A 19909-nucleotide genomic window follows, 5' to 3' on the forward strand; every position below is an offset into this window, starting at 1 on the left:
GGCGCAACAGCAAACACGTCACATTTTTTTGTTTTCATGTTCTTTTCCTCCTTCGCGGTACGGGTTCGAGCCTGCCAGCCTACTACCACTTTTTTTTTTTTTTTTTTTTTTTTACTTTGCTCAACACACACCTCCAAACACCCGGGCAACGCTGGGCACTCAGTCTAGTTTAAAAATGAATAAATAAATAAAAACAACACAATAACATTCTAAGAGCAAGCGGGGGTGTTGAAAGTTCGACAACCCTCATCTTATGATTACCTCCCTTTAATTGTAAATATCTCACAATCCCTTTTTCTTTGTTCTCAAATAAAGTTTTCTTCTATCGATCCGTCCACTCGTGCAATTTTAAATCCTTAGAATTTCTGCTTGTTTTTAGTCTTTACCACTCACGATGCAACTCTCAACATAAGTATCTAATAATGTTTTCACGTGAAATGTGTTGGTTTACAAGATCACCAACTTTCATTTAGAATTAAGGGGGTGGGCTTCAGCCTGGATGAGAGTGTAATATTTGTTCTGGTTATTGAAAAAGGGGCCAGCTTATTTGTTATATACCTGGGTGTATATAACGAGTCTATTTCTATCATCAACGCTCTGATCCCCATCTGGCATCAATTGAAATGGATGGCTCTCGTCGTGGAGAAGCCCCGTGTTTTGACAAGCTTCTGGGTTTGACCTTTACTCCTGATCTAAAATGGAACACGTACATCAAGTCTGTTGCCAAGGTCGCTGGAAAGATGGTGGGATCCTTCTACCGCTCCAGAAGATATCTCACTACTGATGCACTTCTCTATCGATAAAAGCCAAGTACGTCCAAGGATGGAATACTGCTGCCATATCTGGGCAGGAGCTGCTAAAAACAGCCTATCCTGCCTTGACAGAGTACAAAATAGACTTCGTGGCTTAGTGGGGGATGCCCTTTTCTCTACCCTGCAACCTCTCTCCCACAGAAGAGACGTTGTGAGCCTATCCTTGTTTTATCGTTATTTCCATGGCAAGTGCTCGTCTGAACTCTAATCTCTGGTCCCCCCTCGCCAATCTTTCACGAAAAACACCCGTCTAGCTGAATCCACTGTCAAAAACTTTCCCCACTCTTTATCTGTGCCTAAATCAAAACGTGGATTCCATGAACAAAGCTTCTTTCTTAGAACTGCACGCCTGTGGAACTCTGTTCCGTCTGCCTGCTTCCCACCTGACTACAACTTGGATGTGTTCAATTCCAACGTTAACAAATTCCTAATGAACCGCCCCCTTAAGTAAACACTTCATCAAATCTCCACACTAACGTACTGTACTTACAATAACCCTTATCCCTGAGTGGCTTCCGGGTCTTGATAAGTGGTGACCACCGTGTAAAAAAAAAAAAAAAATTTAATGTGTTTACTGTCATGTTATGTATCTAATATTAAAAAAGACTATGTCTGTCTGCCTGTCTGTCTGTCTCGATATTATCAAACTCTATCTCCTCCGAAACTAAAAGTCACAGAGCGGCGTTAAGGGCCTCAAATAATTGGATTTTTTTATGGACCGTTCTTTTAGGGGTCTTTAGCCGGTTAAAATAGTTTTTAAGGAGTCAAAAAAGGGTCAAAATTAAAAAAATCATTATACCTTTTGTATATTCATCTTAGTTTATTTTTAATCAGTTCATATGCACGTCACGTTGGTACAGTGGTAACGTCACCAGCTTTGAATTCTGCAGATTTGCTTTTGGTTTCGATTCTAGCTGATGACACCCAAATACTTTTTTTTATTACTTTTGAAATCATGACTCTGTAATAATATATACGACATCTGGACAAATTAAAATATTATATTTAAACTTATTTCACGACTGAGCAAAGCCCCCACCCCCACCTCTGGTAGTTGAGTATATAACGTGTGTCTACATAACTTTTGATAAAAATAATGGAGATCCTCATCGTAGTAATAGTTGTATCAAAATGAAAGCAAAATCTCTAAGGGATCCATCTATATCTATAAATCTATGAAAATGAAATTGTCTATCTGTCTGTGTGTATACATTTCTCTATCAAACTACTCTGTCAATTTTCGGTCTACAGACTCGAGATTTGACATAAGGGGTATTGAGATTTAGGAAAATCTTTTTAATCAGTTTTCAGCTCGAAATTTGGCTGTCAAGGGGTTAAAATTCTACGATTTGACCTTTGAAAACTCTACCAAACTCCTCCCCCAATTTTGGGTCTAAACACTTGAAATTTTAGATGTAGGTTACTTGGATATGGATCAAACTTTTTAATTTGATTTGAGCCCAAAACAATAAATGTTAAGGAGTGAAAATTGAGGTGAAAGTTAAAAAAAGAATTTGACCTCTGTGTTCTCTACCAAATTACTCAGCCAATTTGGTCTAAATATTTGAAATTTTACATAACGTGTATTCTTACATAGGGCAAGCCCTTTAATCTGTTTTTGGCCGAAAATTTGGCTGCCAAGGAGTTAAAGTTCAAAAAATTTTACCCTTGCAGTCTCTAGCAAACTATTCAGCCAATCTTGGGTCTAAACATTTGAAATTTTACATAAAGAGTATTCAGACATGCAGCAAGCTTTTTAATCAGTTTTTGGGCAAAATTTGGCTGCCAAGAGGACAGAGTTGAAAGAGTTGATCTTTGCAGACTCTACCAAACTCCTCCGCCAATTTTGGGTCTAAACACTTGAAATTTTAGGTGTAGGTTACCTGGACATGAGTCAAACTTTTTAATATATATATATATATACATATATATATATATATATATATTCATATGCACATAAGGTTATGAATAGTATATAGGGCCCGAGTAAAGACGGGCTGAATGCTAGTCTTTAAAAAAAATCAGGCGAAAGAAACGCCAATTCCATAACAGTGAAAATTCGGAAATATTTCAAATTTTTACAAAACTGATGAAAACCCTTATTGTACTTATGGTTGTATCAAAATGATTCTTATTTAAAGTTCAAGTAGAGTTAAAATTGGAAATATTTTCTAAATTTTCATCATTATAAAATTTTAAAAAGAATCACATCAGGATTTCGCTTTTATTTTGATAGGATAGCTGCAATGAGGATCTCCGTTATTTTTGTAAAAATTGGAAATACTTTCAAATTTTCACTGTCTTGTGGATGCCTTAGGAAAGGCAAGGGCCAAGGGAGTAAATCCCGACAAAATATCCAGTTTTTGGAGCCTCAATAAGCTTATACTGAAGCACTACAACACTCTTCCAGCAACACCTGCAGCTGCACTGGCTCCGACCATATTGGCTTGCCTTTCCATTAAACTTCTGGAATGCTGTGAAGGGGAACCTGGTAAATGGATAAACCTAGGTCTCCTTTTTTTTTTTTTTTTTTTTTTTACATAAGAGTAACCACTTCTCAAGTCCCAGAGGCCACTCGAGGATAAGAATTAATGAGTGTACAGTAGACAATGGGACAATATTGTAGTAATCGTTATTAGTGGAAATTTGGTAAATTGGATCACTAAAGAATTAATCACCTGATTTTTGTCATGTATATAAGTGTTGTTTATGAAAACTAAAATTCCTAACAGTTTGTTCGAAAATTCTATTTTACCAAGTAAAATTCATAATACACATTTTAGCTGACAAAACATCTAGATTTTGAATAAGAACAACTATAATAATAATTGTCCAGGTCACTTGGCGTTGCCCGGCTGTCAATCCAGTATCTCTGATCTGAGGCGCTTTCACTGAACAACAGCAACAGGTCTGATTATGCAAGGCAAAGTAATGTTCAAATTTTACGGTGAAATGATTTTCGGCAGGATTTCGCCATTACTCCCAACAACTTTTTTTGGTAGAGCTGTACAATACATCCTTCCTTGTATGTTTTTTTTTTCTTTTTAATTTCATCTTTTTTTTTTTTCAAGTTTATCAGTGGATTATCATTACCAGATTATCAAAGCAAAAATTTAAAAAACTACAATATTTAAAAATTTGTTGCTTGTACAAAGAAAGGCGACAGATCAGTTTTGATTTAAAATTACAGAAACAAGGGACATAACCTAAATTGCTTATTTTAGAAAACAAACATTATATTAATTTCAATTTCAGAGTTCCAATATCAGAGAAGTGTAATATGAATGTTATTACATTAAACCTCGAAGAGTTACATTATTTTTCAATGGAGCTGGCCAAATGGGTTGACTTTCTGCAATTGCAGAATTTATTGGATGGTGAGATTACTTGTTAAAGATTTTCTATTCTGAAAGAAGTTTAAAAAAATTTAATGTAAAAAAAGTTATTTTAAAGTTTTTGTTAAAAAAACAATTCAGATTTTCTCATTATTCAGACCTGTATTGCAAAGAGGGGGTTGCAAAAAATGAGTTGTGGTGTGAGGAGAAATACAAACTGAAACAGAGAGAATATTCAGACCAGTAATAATACAAAGAGGGGGTTGCAAAAATGAGTTGTGGTGTGAGGAGAAAGACAAACTGAAACAGAGAGAATATTCAGACCTGTAATAATACAAAGAGGTGGTTGCAAAAATGAGATGTGGTGTGAGGAGAAATATAAATTGAAATAGAGAGAAGGAGAGTTTTAAAATATAATCTTAAAAAGATATGATACAAGTTAGAAAAGCATTTCATCCACTTTTATAAATTTTACAAAGAAAGGTATAAAATTTAATTTAAAATGAATTAAAAAAATTACTTTGGGTTTATTTTATGTAATGTACATTTTGGTGCACTTTAAAAACATTATCTTTCATCTAACAATTAATGATATAGATATAAAATTTTCAATGATTTTTTTTAAAAAGTGCAACAGAATGTACATTACATAAAATAAATCCAAGGTAATTTTTTGATTCAATTTAAATTAAATTTTTATACCTTACTTTGTAAAATTTATAAAAGTGCACTTTGAAGATAAATAAATTTCAAATTGAATCTTGTACCTTTATTTTTAAAGCCTATAGTAAAAACATTTTGTTTAAGAATTTTCATGCCTTGGATGAAATGCTTTTCTAACTTGTTTAAAAGTTGGCCGATGCAGAAGAATAACTGAGTCTAAGTCTGCTGCAAACAATGTCAGAAAAAAAAATTATTTTATTTTTCTTAAAAATAATCAATAAATATTGTCGAAATTTATTTGTTTCCAGATAAATTCGCCGCGTGAACAAAGCCAGCAAAAAATAAAAGGATAACATTAAAAGAAATGGGTGGGGGGTAAAAATGTTAACACAAGTCTTGTTTGAAATGGAAAAATAGGTTTTATTTACAGAAAAACAGTTGCAAATTGTTTCCCTTTGCCGGCATTAATAAAAAAAACGCCAAAATAACGTAGACAAAACACACTCGCTATATTACAAAAACACAAAACAAAAAATGCTGGTTTTTCTATATGAAGCAATGTTTTAAAGGAAGGCTACCACAGAAACATTACTGTTGCAATATTTTGGGTGTATAATGGGGTATGATCCCACACAGACGGACGATTCTATTTATAAACGATGCTGCTAAGAACTGACGAATCAAATTAATTCATGTTCTGCTACCAACCAATCAGAAACTAGAATTGCTTCATAAATATTAAACCTTTTCTGGAGCAATTTCACATGTTCTTTCCCGGGTTTCGACACGGTAAGAATATTTTGTTCTGTGGAACTGTCTACTACAAACAAGTCACCTCCCAGGACTTGTGTGTAACAGCGAACCATCTGAAACTGTTCTGAAACTCAAAATGGCTTACACTTCTAGAATTACAAAGTAAAAAGTACTTCCGAAAATAAAACCTTAAATAAAAGAACGTACTCACAAACAATAATGTACAAAGTTCTTGCAATGGCACCTTTTAAACTCGTCAATTTAAAAGCTCGGTATTTGCTCCAAGTCTTGGAAAGGGTCTGTGAAGCTTGTATCACTTCAGGTGATATTCTTCGAATTTAAGTTTCTTTCCTTGAAGACACTCTCTTCGTAGCAGTGCCTAATAGAAGTTGAAAGGAGAACCGCCTCGTCGCGTCTACTGTGTTGTACAGAGTTCTTCTCCTTGGAGAGAAAGGCTTTAGGATTCACGCTCAGCTGATGGGATGCATGTCCTCCTGCCTAGCTGGTGAATTTGAAAAGGAAGGCCTCTTCTCCTGGACTTCGTGACCTCAACACAATGGAGCTAGCAGTGTTTTATTCAAAAATCGTGGTAGTTTCGTACAAAAAAAGTATACGAAACCAAATCCAATAAAACAATAAATATAAAATAAATCATAAACCAGCATAAAAAATATAAATATATACACGTGTGTGGGGTGGGTGGGTATACAATTGTTGGTGTAAAAACAGAAAAAATTCCAACAATATTTGATAAAGTAATTTATAGGTCAAAGTGCGCTAGAGTGCAGAATAATAGGGAATCCATAAATGGCAACCACTGAAAACCACTCTAGAAAACACTGGCTAATAAAGATCTTAATATCATAAAAACTACTTGTTGGGCGACAATTTTAGATGTGATATTCATTTAAAACAGACCTGAATATGTCTCTAAAAATCAACTTTTGAAAGTTATGTCTTTAGTTGGTACTCTAGCGCATTTTCACCATTTTATAAAACTAAAAACAATTTGAACACAATAAAGTAATAAGAAATTATTTATTTTATGCAATTATATTTCAATTTTTTTTTTCAACATATTATTATCGCTTGGACACTAATCAACCAGATTATCAAAAAAAAAGAAGAATTCAATATTTTCAATAAGGAAAAAAAAACTTGCCTCCATCACAATTTTCCTGCCCCCGAATTGACAAACCACTCAGTCATACATCTCGATTCACCACTAACTGGGCAAGAAGTGGGTGTTCATTTTGCGTTAGATTGATGCAATTCACACTTTAAACATCTAAATTTTTTTTTTTTTTCAATTTATTTTTTGCAAATATTTTCAGACTGTTTGCTTGTCATCGCAAAACCAAAAAGTAGAATTTTGAGGCTTGGATGAAGTAAACTACACTGCGCGCAATAGTAAGCATTTACCAAAAAATAGTTTAACTGCCCTAAAAATGTTAAAACGAGTCTGAAATGAGTACCCGGCGTTGCCCGGGTGTTGACAGGTGGTATAGTAGGACTATTGAGCAACTCCTCACCCACCCCAAAAAATTTTCAATCAAAATAGCGAGTGCCCGTGTGCGCGCAAAAAAAAAAAAAAAAAAAAATTAGCCGCTGTAGGCAGGCAGGCGGGCTCGAACCTGTAATGCAAAAGAGGAAAAGGAGGTGAAAAAAAAAGCAAACATGTTAGCTGTCTCACCCATGCCACATCATGTGCCTTTGAAATAACATCTTTTAAATGTATGTTGAGATTGACTTTCAAAAATGTCGACACAAAAACTGCAATAGAAAAGACTTACCAAAGGTTATTCAATTAAATGTAAATATCTCTCACATAGATAATCATTCTACATTCAATTTATATAGAAAACTGACCTTCCCCCCCCCCCCACTATAATTTTTTTTCTTTCTGACAAGTTTTTCAGAGTGTTATTATTCATTCACAGGTAATCACCTAAAAAAAAGGTAGGATCTAATTTTTTTATGGGGGAATGTAACAGTGGAGGTTGATAATCCCCAAATTTATCCAGTAAATTATAGCAAGGTTAATCCGATTAATCGTCTATGCGAAACTCGGACAAAACAATTGAGTGGGGAAAAAGAAAAATGTCCGATATATAAATAAATTACAAAGGGAGATAACTGTAAGTTTTATGTAAAAAAAAAAAAAAAATGGGGCGGGGGATAGAAAAATCTTTTTCTTTGCTTTTGAATACTAGCTATTGGAATTTGTTAGCCTTTACTAAAAAATTTACTTTTGGGGCACTTGTACACTACTAGGACGGAATCAAATTTTTAGTTTTCAATTGGGACATGGGAGAGTGCATAGCAGGGGCAGAAAACAAATGCAATTTCAGTATCCAATCGAATATAAGTGCATTTTTTTTTATTATTATTAATGTGTGTGTTTTTTTGTTGTTGTTTTTTTTTAGAAAGCTTTTTTTAAATAAATATAAGAAACTGGTACTTGTACAGTTTAATCAAGACATTAAAAAATGAAAATATCGAAAAAAAGGTTATATTGTATGTTTTCGTTATGGAACAAAGTTCACCAAAAAAAAAAAATTCACTTAATTTCATCAAGTAATTTTTATTTTACAGTGAAAAAACAATTTGTTATGATACCGAGCAAAAGGTTCAATTTTTGGGAAGAAAAGCTAGTAATAAAGATGGGGAGCGAGTGTCGGCGCTTTAACTGGAGTTATCTCCCCGTGGTGTGTTCAACAAATTTCATAATGGCTGACTTCAACACGCTCTCATAAAAACATGTTTTTCTGCTGTAAAAAACAAAAACTACTTGATCAAATTAAATTAAATTTTTTTCGGAGATCTTCAGTCCATAATGGATACGTACAATATAACCTTTTTTTCGATATTTTAATTTTTGAATGTCTTGATTAAACTGTACAAGTACCAAGAAACTTATAATAACATAATTTTTTTTTTTTAACAAAATAGACATTTTTTTTTATCTTTAATAAAACATGAAGTTTTTGTAACACATTTTTGGAAGTAAAATAAAATTTAAAAAACCCTCCATTTTGTATTTTTAGAAGTTTCTTATATTTATTAAAAAAATGTTTCTGGTCAATGAGAAAACGGCTTAAATATTAAGAAATACCCTTGAATGTGCATGAGCTATAGACGGTAATCAAACATATAGAAACTGCTACATGGAGACATAGAACCATTTTTTTTTTTAACTAGGCTTGCATTTAAAAAAAATTTTTTTTTTTTTTTTTTTGGAGAAGGGTCTTTTGAATAAAGTGCAGAAACAATATTTAATGTCTTAGAATACTTTTCTTTCAACCCCCTCCCTAATAAATGCAATTTCAGGCCAAATCGAATATAAATGCGTATTTTCTTTCTTAATGTGGGTGTGTGTGTTTTTTTAAAAATTTTTTGAGAAAGTTTTTTTGAAATAAATATAAGAAACATTTTTTTTTAGACAAAATAGACGGTTTTTTATTTAAAAAAAAATGTTTTTGTAACATAAAAACAGACTCTATTTTGCATTTTTATAAGTTTCTTATAATTATTTAAAAAAAACAAACTTTTTTGATAAAAAACAAAAACAAAACTAAAACACCTTCATTTATATTCAATTCAATCCTTAAATTGCATTTGTCTGCCCCTGCTACGCACTCTCCAAATGTCCCAAAAAAGTGATTCCATCCTAGTAGTGCACTAGTGCCCTTTTTTGTTGTCAAATTTCGGTTTTGTTTTACAATACACATAGGTATGAAAAAGTAGTCCAAAAAACTGAAATAGTACAAATAAACGTTACCAAAGGCAAGATCAGTTACTCTTCTACCTATCTGGAAGAGCTTTTAGTGGTTTTACTCACTTTAAAACGTTTATTTGGTGTGAAAAACAAATAGTGTCGAGCGTTAGATGAGAACAAGAAAAATGGCCACGAATTGACACCTAAATATTTGAAGTTTCGATAATGACTTAAAAATAAAAATAAAACAAAATATTTTTAGCCAATAAATGTTACTGTGACATTTATTGGGTGGGGTTTTAAGCAGTATTTTGTTGTATTTTTTAAGTTTTTGACCACTTTTTCATACCTATATGTATTGTAAAATAAACCCCAAATTTGTTTTTTACATAATCTACAATAAAGAAAGCACTACAGTTTTATTTCAAAGCTTTAATGAAAAAATCAATTCAGGTAAGTTGATTATGTAGTAGAGCTGACATCTATTCAATGTAGCCACCTTCTGCCTCAATCACTGCCTCGATACGGGTCCACAACTGGGAGCATGTCTTTTCCACAAGCGCTAGCGGGAGCTCAGTGAACACTAGATGGATGGCGGCAATCAGTCTGGCTTTGGTGTTGTAGGAGGTCATGTTGGTGATGTTCTCGACATATGACCAAACGAAGTAGTCCAGCGGGTTCAGGTCGGGATGGGTGGGGTGAGGGGCAGTGAGAGAAGGGTACAAAGTTGTAGCACTCCTTCTGAATCAAGCCTGGGTCTCTTTGGACTTGTGGGCTGGCACCACCCAGGGTCTGCCAGCGGCCACCTAATTGCACCAGGGGATCACCACACTCTTCAGCACATCCTGGTACACTTTGATGTTGACTTTTAAGCCGACTTCGAAGATATGAGATGGTATGATGTAGCCTTTACCTGACTACACCAAAGACCATAACCACGACTGGAAACTTTGTTGAGCTGTGCCCTTAAGCATTGAACCATCCGGAGTTGCATTTTGAGGGTGCTGGCAATGGTTCTGTTGTTAAAACTTGGATAGGTAGAGAGCATGAGTTGTACAGTGGCACATCTCCAATCTCGCTCGTTGAACATTGTGTCACTTTCAGACATGATAGAAGGCTCTTTTTGCACTTTTGTACACAACTAGCCAACTAGTTGATAGTCGGAAATGGAATCATGTCTTTTATAGGACAACAATTTTATTGTTCCACCTCTGTATATGTGTGTGTGTGTGTGTGTTAAACCGACACAAAACCGGCCCTGTCGGTGGGGCATTAGAATACACCGACTGCCTCCCTGCAGAGGGTAAAAGTCCCTCAATGGGGGTCCTGGATATGACCTTAAACTATATCCAGTGGTGAGGCCCCAGCTTGCGGGCTTTGGGGAATGTGGAGCCACCCTTTAATTACTGTTGCTCCCAGGTCCACTCTGACCCGGTGTGGTAGTACCTGTTAGGGTTCCAACTATGGGTTAAATAGAAACCGACTTGAAAACAAAAAATATATTCTATTAAAAAATTTTTCTTCAAAATCTTTGGATTCGGCATTAAATAACCCGAAAAGGGTTGATATGCCGTAAAACAAAAACAACCAACCAACCAACCAACACAAAACCTACCTTAAAAAAACTAGTTTTCATAAGGGTTTTCTGATGTGCTAAAAACGGATATTGCATTTAAAATTGGGGCTGGTAACTAGTTTTCATTGTTGTATGTGCAAAAATATGCGCGTACAACAATGGCCACCACTTATAACAGAAAGAATTACATTGCTTAACATTCGGAAAATTTAAATGCGATATTTTATCTTATAAGTGGTGGTCGTTGTTGTATGTGCAAGCACCTTACACCCCTATAAAAGAACATACTTGTCCAAGTAGCGAACTATATCACGTTATGATGGTTTGCTTTTTCAAAATGGAACGCTGAAGTTTATTTCAAGCAAAGTCAATCGTTGTTTGCAGTGACGACGGCCCTTTTTTTTCTTTTTGTAGCAGATAAGTTGTGAATTTGCGAATATTTTCTTTTCTCTTTTTTAGATGCAACTGCTAATATTATATTTATTTCAGTTTTTAATCTATATTTTTATTTCATTGTTTTATTAATTGTAAAATCGGTGTTAATATATCAAATAGATCTTACAAATCTATTCATTTTCAGTTTGAGAGGGGAATCTATCATCATACTCTCCCTTCAACACGTCAATTGAACTTATATAAGTACAATACTTAATATGATCATTTTTTTTTTTTTGATGGAGAGTAGATAATGCACTGTGGATGCGTTATCGGCATCTCCTGTAACTCTCGCTTCTCCTTATTTGTCCCCCAGTCCTCATTTCCAATGAGTGATTTTTCTGACAAAGGGAGAAGGAAAGGCTGTTTACTAGGTCGGCAGTATTGTGTGAACACTAGCCTGAAATTTCTGTTTCTATGTCTATCCTTGTTGCCATGTCACTAGTAAGGGTGCTGGAGGTAAACGTTTTATCTGGGCTGACGTTATCCGCTTGATAGTCAGGGATCCGAACCTTGGATTAACCACTAAAGAGGCTGTCTTATCAGCAGGTGCAAAGTACTGGGGCTGCTGTATTGCCATTTGGTGAATGGATTCTGGACCATGCAGTAACTTCTGGTGGGGCTTCTCGATGCCATATTAGTGGGTAATTCTTACGGCTTTACCTTATGTTCTACAAAAAAAACTCTTCCCTTCTTTTTCTCTCTTACTTTCCCTCTCTACCCTGCTCTATCCAAGTTTGTCGACCTGTTCCACAAATCCCAAAACCTCATCATGAAAAGTCTCCATAAAAAATACACGCATAAACTAAGAACTCCATCTTCCAACGTAGACCCCCACTACTATGTCTCCTTCACCAATATCACTTGAAAATTCATTATGTCATTTCTATTTGGAACAAATATGGCCGCCACCTTACATGAAAAATGCGGAAAAGTATCTTTTCAGTATCGTAAAAACAAGTTGCTGGCCCCAATTTTAAATGCCATACTCATTTTTAGCACCTTCTAAACCCCTAGAAAACAAGTTTTTTAAGGTAGATTTGGTGTTGGTATCAGGCCATAAATGCCATATATATATATATATATATATATATATATATATATATATCCAGGCTTGAGATATTCAAAAGTGCTTCGAATGGTTCAGGGTCACCTGATGAAGTCTCATTGACTGAAACAGATGGCTGTTTGTAGCGACCAACTGTAACTGTTTACCTTCAAATAAATAAATATTATATATATATATATATATATATATATATATATATATATTCGCGCATATTTTATTGAAAAGGATCTTCGTTCTTCTTTTTATGATCTTTCTTTCAAATTTTTCTTGTTTTCGTACAAGTATTTTTGTTGTGGGATCCAAAGTTCTTATAAAGTCCCCTAGTTTACCGAACGTTTTCGGTCTCGATTGACCACCGTCAGGGTTGTTCTTCCTGTGCATCCTACTTATTGATTGATTTGTTCTCTGTCGTTTTACTGTTTTTATTACTAATTTACTGTGTAGTTTCGCCTAATTTGAATTTTTTTTTTTCCTCTTCACCTTTATCGTGTTAGAATAGGTGGAGAATTCGGCTGCTGTTGTCAAAGTTTATTTTATTAATGGTTGGGTGTTTACTTTTTATTATTAATGCTTCTAGCATTGTTAGTCGTTGGTAATTATTGCAAGTTTTTAATATGTTCGTGTTATTTTTTAAAAGTTCTTTGTATTGTTTGGAGGTGGTGTTTATTATGCTATGTTCTTGTTCGAGGTGTTTGCAGATAGCACTGGAGGTATTCTGATGTCCTGTGAGACGTCTTCCCAATGTAGTGCGTGTATGGCCAATATAGTTCATATTTTTCGAGTAGCAATCCTCGAGGGGGTATTTAAACAAATAAACTGCATTGACCATACTCATTTTATCAGTTGTATCGTTGTTATTATTCTTTACTACTAGGTTTTTTGTTAGGTATTTTTTATAATGCATTATTGGTTTTATTTTGTTATTATGATTTTTTATTTTTATGTATCTTTTTATAATATTTTTGATGGTGATTTCGTCCTGTTTGTGATTATAGTGCATTTGATTTTTGTAGTATAGAGGAATTAGGGTGTTTTCGTTTTGATTAATTGGTTGGTTTTTATTTCTAATAAATTGGGCTATTTCTTGATCGATTATTTTATTGGAAAGTTATTGTTAACTAGTGTTTGTTTTATGTTTGCTAGCTCTTTGTAGAAAAGGATTTTACTAGATGATATGCGGTCTGCTCGGTCTAATAGGTTTTTTATTATGGCTATTTTATATTTGTTGGGGCAATAGCTGTTAAAATTAAGAAGGCAGGAATGTTTACTGGTTGTTTTTTTGTATACGGTGGTGGTAAATTTGTCATTGTTTTCATTAATTAGTATGTTTAGAAATGGTATTTTATTGTTTATATTATGTTCTATGGTAAATTTTAGATGAGAGTTTAGTTCGAGTGTTTCTTTTAGTTTTGTTATTTCGTTTATATTTTTGGATAATTTAAATATATCATCTACATATCGTGCATATATTGTGGGTTTTTCAATACTACCATTAAAGATTTTATTTTCTATTGCTGACATGTAATATTCAGCAAATGTTGGGCCTAAGGGTGATCCCATTGATCATATATATATATATATATATATATATATATATATATATATATATATATATTAACCTCTATTTTGTTGGCGCTTTTGCAATCATTGTCATTGTGCTGAGGGAGATACGAGAATTTATGATGTTAATTTTTTTTTTACTTATTATTTCGACTGAATTGTAATTTTAGTGAATTTTTACTTTCTTTCCCCCTTAACATTCACCTTTAAAAGGACGACCTGTAGAGCTTTTCGGGTATGCTGAAAACGAATATCACATTCAAATTTGGGGCAGACAAGTAATTTTCTGGATATTAAGACATTTTCTTTTTCAATGTATTAATTAATGAATGTCAGTAGCGTTCACCATTCTTAACATGGGGAAAAGGGGTGTTTGTAACACGCATGTGCATTAGTACTTTTCAGTTGGGGAAAGACATGGCCATCAGTTAAACCATAATGGATTACACTGCATAATAAAAGGCTTTAGGGACTGCCAAAACAATGTGAAAACAAGAAAGCATGATTCTGTGACGTCAGACTTGTGTTAACTATACGAACTATGGAAAAGCAGAAGCGACCTAATGATTTTTTAAAACCTTTGTTTATCTTCTTCAAACTGCAATTAATAATTAATTTTTGTTATAATTTTGTTAGGTTTTAAGATTTACACAGTTTAATGATTAATAATATTATAAACATTTGTATATTAAATATCAAGTACGGTTTTACGAGGGTTTATTTTGGGTAACCATTGGTTTCCATACTTTTGTTCGGTAAAAAGGGACAAACAAAATATGAGGCAGGTATATAAAATGTCTAATATTTGTGCAATAATATTTTTAAATCGGGTTTTCATTTGGCGATAAAATAGCTGACAAGAGTCATGTTTATATTAAAACTTAATATTTAAAAAAAAAAAATTTAACACAATTAATTAAAAATATATGTTGTAACGGAACATTTTATAATAATGGAATTTTAATAGTTTTAATCTTTTAAAAATTAATATTTACGAAGTTTCTTTTTCTTGGCAATTCAACTGATTAAAGTATATATTAATTCGAAAAAACGCTATTTAAATAAAAACCATAATTATATTAAATTTATAGCATTTTTTTTTACTTGCAACTTCAAGATCAGTTTTTGATCAATACGTGTATTTAAATTTAAAAAATATATATATATTTTACTTATTTGAACTCTTATGTTTCATAATAAATAGAAATTTCGATAGATTTAAATATATTTTGTCCAGATTTCGAAGATGAATAAACACGCACTTAAAAAAATATTTCCTCCCGTATATTGTATGGAAACTGCATTTTATATGTAATTTCATTCGAAAATGGATAAGTATCGAAAATTTAATGAAAATCTGACCTTTAGTTGATTTTTGCTAGATTTATTAAACACGGGTGTGTTTTCACGTTTGAAATGCTTACTACATTGGGAACGTTATTTTAAAGCGTTCGTTCGATGAAAAAATTTTTTAAAATCATTATTAGTTTATTTTGCCCTTCTTCTCTTAAATAGTACAAAAGTTATAGTGATAATATTAATTTTTGAGAGGCTTAATTCTGTGGTGACTTTTGGAGATGCCTAAAGGGCTTAATATCCAGGAAACTATTTGTCTGTTTCAAATTTAAATGATATTCGTTTTTAGCATACCCGAAAATTTGTAAAAGTCATCAATTAAACGGTGAATGCTGAGGTGGAAAGAAAGTTTAAAAATTCAATAATTTTTATTAAACAAAACATTCAACTACTTTAACAAATATTGTAAAATGCGACGATATCGTAATTTTTTGTTAAACAAAACTTTGAACTAGTTTATTTAGTGTAACAAACTGTAGTCGAAAACACTATTTAGCGTCCTAAATTCTCATATAAAAATTGAATGAATTTCTTAATAAAATAGAGTTATCTCCCTCATCACACTGACGCCGATTGCAAAAGCGCCGTTTTTTTGTTGTTGTTTTTTTTTTGGGGGGGGTGTTTTTGTTTTGTTTTTTGGCTCTTGTTTGAATAAAAATATATCCTAACTTAATTTATTTATTTCAAATTAAAATAAATTTTTTTTTTGCTTTTTTTTTATTTATTCCAGAAACCCTGAAAAAAGAAAAAAACAAAAGGAGAAAAAGAGAAACAACGGAAAACAAACAAAACGAACAACAACAACAACAACAACAACAATAATAAATAAAATAAACTAGTCTTAATACTTTTTTCGGGTCTCATGTTTTTTGAATTACAAAAACAAAAAAAGAAATAAAAATAACAATAAAAGGAAAAAAGAAAAGGAAGAAAAATAAACTATTCGTGTACGCGCCATCTGGCTTTGAGTTTTGTTGGCTGAATTAATAATAATAAAAAATGATGAATAGAGAGAAAATTACTTCGTAATAATTTGAATGAATCTATTGTTTTATAAACACAAGTGCGCATATTTTAGTGAATAAATAAGTTTAGTTTTCGAGTGCGCTTTTTTGCCAACGTCAAAAAAATTGCCACACGATTATTTTTTTTTCTCTAAACCTGGTCACACCACCATAGATAACTTTTTTCTATACATAATAACGAAAATCAGCTATCTAAAAAAAAAAAAAGATCACTTTTTATTTATTTATTTTTTTTCATTCTTAATTTAGTTATTTTCCACGCAATACTAATTCGCCGCGCGCACTTATTTCTTTCAAAAACCTTTAGCATTTTCAGGTTTTGAAACAAGTGCCCGTTTTCCATACATACATACATACATACATACATACATATATATATATTATTTACACACGCACACAAACACACACACACACACACACACGATTTATATATCATTCACTGCGAGCTTTGCTTCCAGCTATTTTTCCAGTTTTAAATAATTATAAACATTAAAGAGAATGACTTTCTTTAGTTCTCCAGAAGCTCGTTTTCCGCCCCTGTCTGACGATGGACAGTTGGACGTCGTTCAGTTTCTACTAGCCAGCCGTCAAGTGGTCAAATTTATAGGTAAGTAATATTTGTTTGTTATTGTTTATCTGTTTAACGACATATCAACCCATTTTTTAAATTTTTTTAGGAGGAGGGGATATTTCTATTATAAACGATTCGTTGAACATAAGTTAATAACAAGTGTTCAATTACTTGTGCAGGGTCACACACACACACACACACACATACACACACACACACACACACACACACGCATAGTGGCCCGATTGCATAAGGCTTAGCAAATAAAGTCAAAGGTGGCTTCATGGCTGGGTTCGAATCTCCCCACCAGCAGGAATCGTTATCTACACTGATGACTGCGTAAGCATGAAACACTAGTGTCTGTAGGGATAAAAGAATAATTATTATTTAATTATATATACATATATATATATATATATATATATATATATATATATATATATATATATATATATATATATAAAACCTTAATTTACTTGATTCCTCCAGCCTTGACTGACGTGTTTTAAATATTCTCTCCAGTGCTTTTTCTTTTAATGATTTGGAATTCATTCCATTTGCGATTTTTTCCAAGGAACTCTGCCTTTTGGATCATTTTGGACCATTTGGAATTTACCCATTGGATTGGAAATCTTTAATTCGACCGTTTTGGATTTTACCATTCTTGGATTTTTTACCCTTCATCGGACTATCCATTCATGTGAAATCTTTTTATCATTTTTCTTTTACCTCCTATTCCCCTTACCTCACCCTTTTTTTTAACCAAGTAAGATCTGTGACTTACTTGTAGTTTCATTAAATACTTTTATATGCAAAATCCGATCCTGCATTTTGCTAATTCCTGCCCTCTGATGAGAAGGAGAGTATTTCTTCGAAACTCTGCGGATTAAGGACTATCCACTTACCTTGTGCTTCCTTTTTTAAAATTAAATATGTTTTTAACTCTTTTTCAAGATGTCTTTCAACATGTTTTATTAATCATTTGTTCATATATATATGTATATATATATATATATATATATATATATATATATATATATATATATTATATATATATATATATATATACGAGCAAACAGTTAATAAAACATGTTAGAAAACACTTTGAAATGAGTTAAAAACATATTTAATCTGAAAAGGAAACACTAGATAAGTGGATAGTCCTTAATCCGCAGAGTTTTGAAGAAATACTTTTCTTCTCATCAGAGGGTAGGAATTAGCAAAATGCAGGATCGGATTTTGCATGCAAAAGTATTTGATGAAACAACAAGTAAGTCAAGGATCTTACTTGATAACAAAAAAAGTGAAGCAGAGGGAATATGGTGAAGAAGAAGGTTATTACTCATGAATGGATAGTCTGGTGGAAGATAAATAATCCAGTGACGGTAAAATTATTTTATATATATATATATATATATATATATATATATATATATATATATATATATATATATATATATATATAAATTACTATAATAATTATTTTTTTAAAAGTCACTTAGTGTGTGTGTGTGTGTGTGTGTGTGTAAGAGATAGAGAGAGCGAAAGAGAGAGAGAGATAGAGAGAGAGAAAGAGAGAGAGAGAGATCCTTCTTCATAGGTTCCTAAACGGCTGAGAATATCTATCAACGGTAATTTATATGCCTGGCAGTGTTCTTAGATATGTTTTGTACAGAAATTCATCCACTAAGTATATAAAAAAAAAAAAATCGAAAAGATCCAATCTTAAAAATTGCCTTTCTTCTCTTATAGATAAAAAAAAAACGAATTTTTTACACAGGAATATTTTATGTTACACCAGTGTAACCTTGGCCGGTGTAACGTAAAATATTCCCCTGTAAAAATTCTTTTTTATCTATCAGAGAAGAAAGACTTTTATCTATCAAAGAAGAAAGACTATTTTTAAGATCGTCGAGCCAAAAGATAAGCTGACATGGTATTGTAAACAAACACAGACGGAATTTGATAAACAAAAAAAAAACAATAAATAATAAAAAAAAAACAAAAAAAACATTATCATTATTATTTTTTAATTTTTTTTACAAATTAGTCCACCGAGCAAATTATTCCTTGTAATATATAATATGCAATAGAGGATTGATTCTATAATAATACATATGTAATCTGCATAAATTAAAATAGCATGTTTAAGCGTATTGTAGACATGATAATGTAAATTTTAGACATGGTAATGTAAATTGCAGACGTGGAAATGTAAATTCTAGACGTGGTAATATAAATTCTAGATATGGTAATGTAAATAGTAGATATGGTAATATAAATTTTAGACATGATAATGTAAATTCTAGACATGATAATGTAAATTCTAGATATGGTAATGTGAATTTTAGACATGGTAATGTAAATTGTAGACGTGGAAATGTAAATTCTAGTAGTGGTAATGCAAATTCTAGATATGGTAATGTAAATTTTAGACATGGTAATGTAAGTTTTAGAAAAGGTAATTTAAATTTCTTCTTAAGAACCATTTAAATTTTAGACATGGTAATGTAAATTGTAGACATGGTAATGTAAATTATAGACATGGTAACGTAAGTTTTAGACATGGTAATGTAATTTTTAGACATGGTAATGTAAATTTGGAACATGATAATGTAAATTCTAGACATGGTAATGTAAATTCTAGACATGGTAAATTTTAGACATGATAATGTAAATTTCAGACATAGTAATGTAAATTGTAGACATGGAAATGTAAATTGTAGACATGGTAATGTAAATTCTAGATGTGGTAATTTAAATTGTAGACATGGTAATGTAAAGTTTAGAAATTGTAATGTAAATTTTAGACATGGTAATTTAAATTTCTTCTTAAGAACCATTAAGTTTTAAATTTTAGACATGGTAATATACATTGTAGACATGGTAATGCAAATTGTAGACATGGTTATATAAATTCGAGACATGGTAATGTAAATTTTAGACATGGTAATATGAATTGTAAACATGGTTGTGTAAATTTTAGACATGGTAATGTAAATTGTAGACATAGTAATATAAATTTTAGACATGGTA

The 19909-nt window shown here is 32.1% G+C and overlaps 1 protein-coding gene across 1 annotated transcript in view; it reads left to right on the forward strand.

Moving 5' to 3' along the window:
• LOC145269486 (glycolipid transfer protein-like) overlaps positions 1-19909 on the forward strand; it is a 116687-nt gene that overhangs the window by 47033 nt on the left and 49745 nt on the right. Inside the window, exon 3 of the mRNA XM_080125211.1 lies at positions 16008-16909. Coding sequence (XP_079981337.1) covers positions 16801-16909 — 109 coding nt within the window. The 5' untranslated portion in view covers positions 16008-16800. The remainder of the gene's footprint in view (positions 1-16007; positions 16910-19909) is intronic.

This window comes from Euprymna scolopes, chromosome 45 (genome assembly GCF_053919585.1).
Source record: "Euprymna scolopes isolate OS-2025 chromosome 45, ASM5391958v1, whole genome shotgun sequence".
Classification (NCBI taxonomy): domain Eukaryota; kingdom Metazoa; phylum Mollusca; class Cephalopoda; order Sepiida; family Sepiolidae; genus Euprymna; species Euprymna scolopes.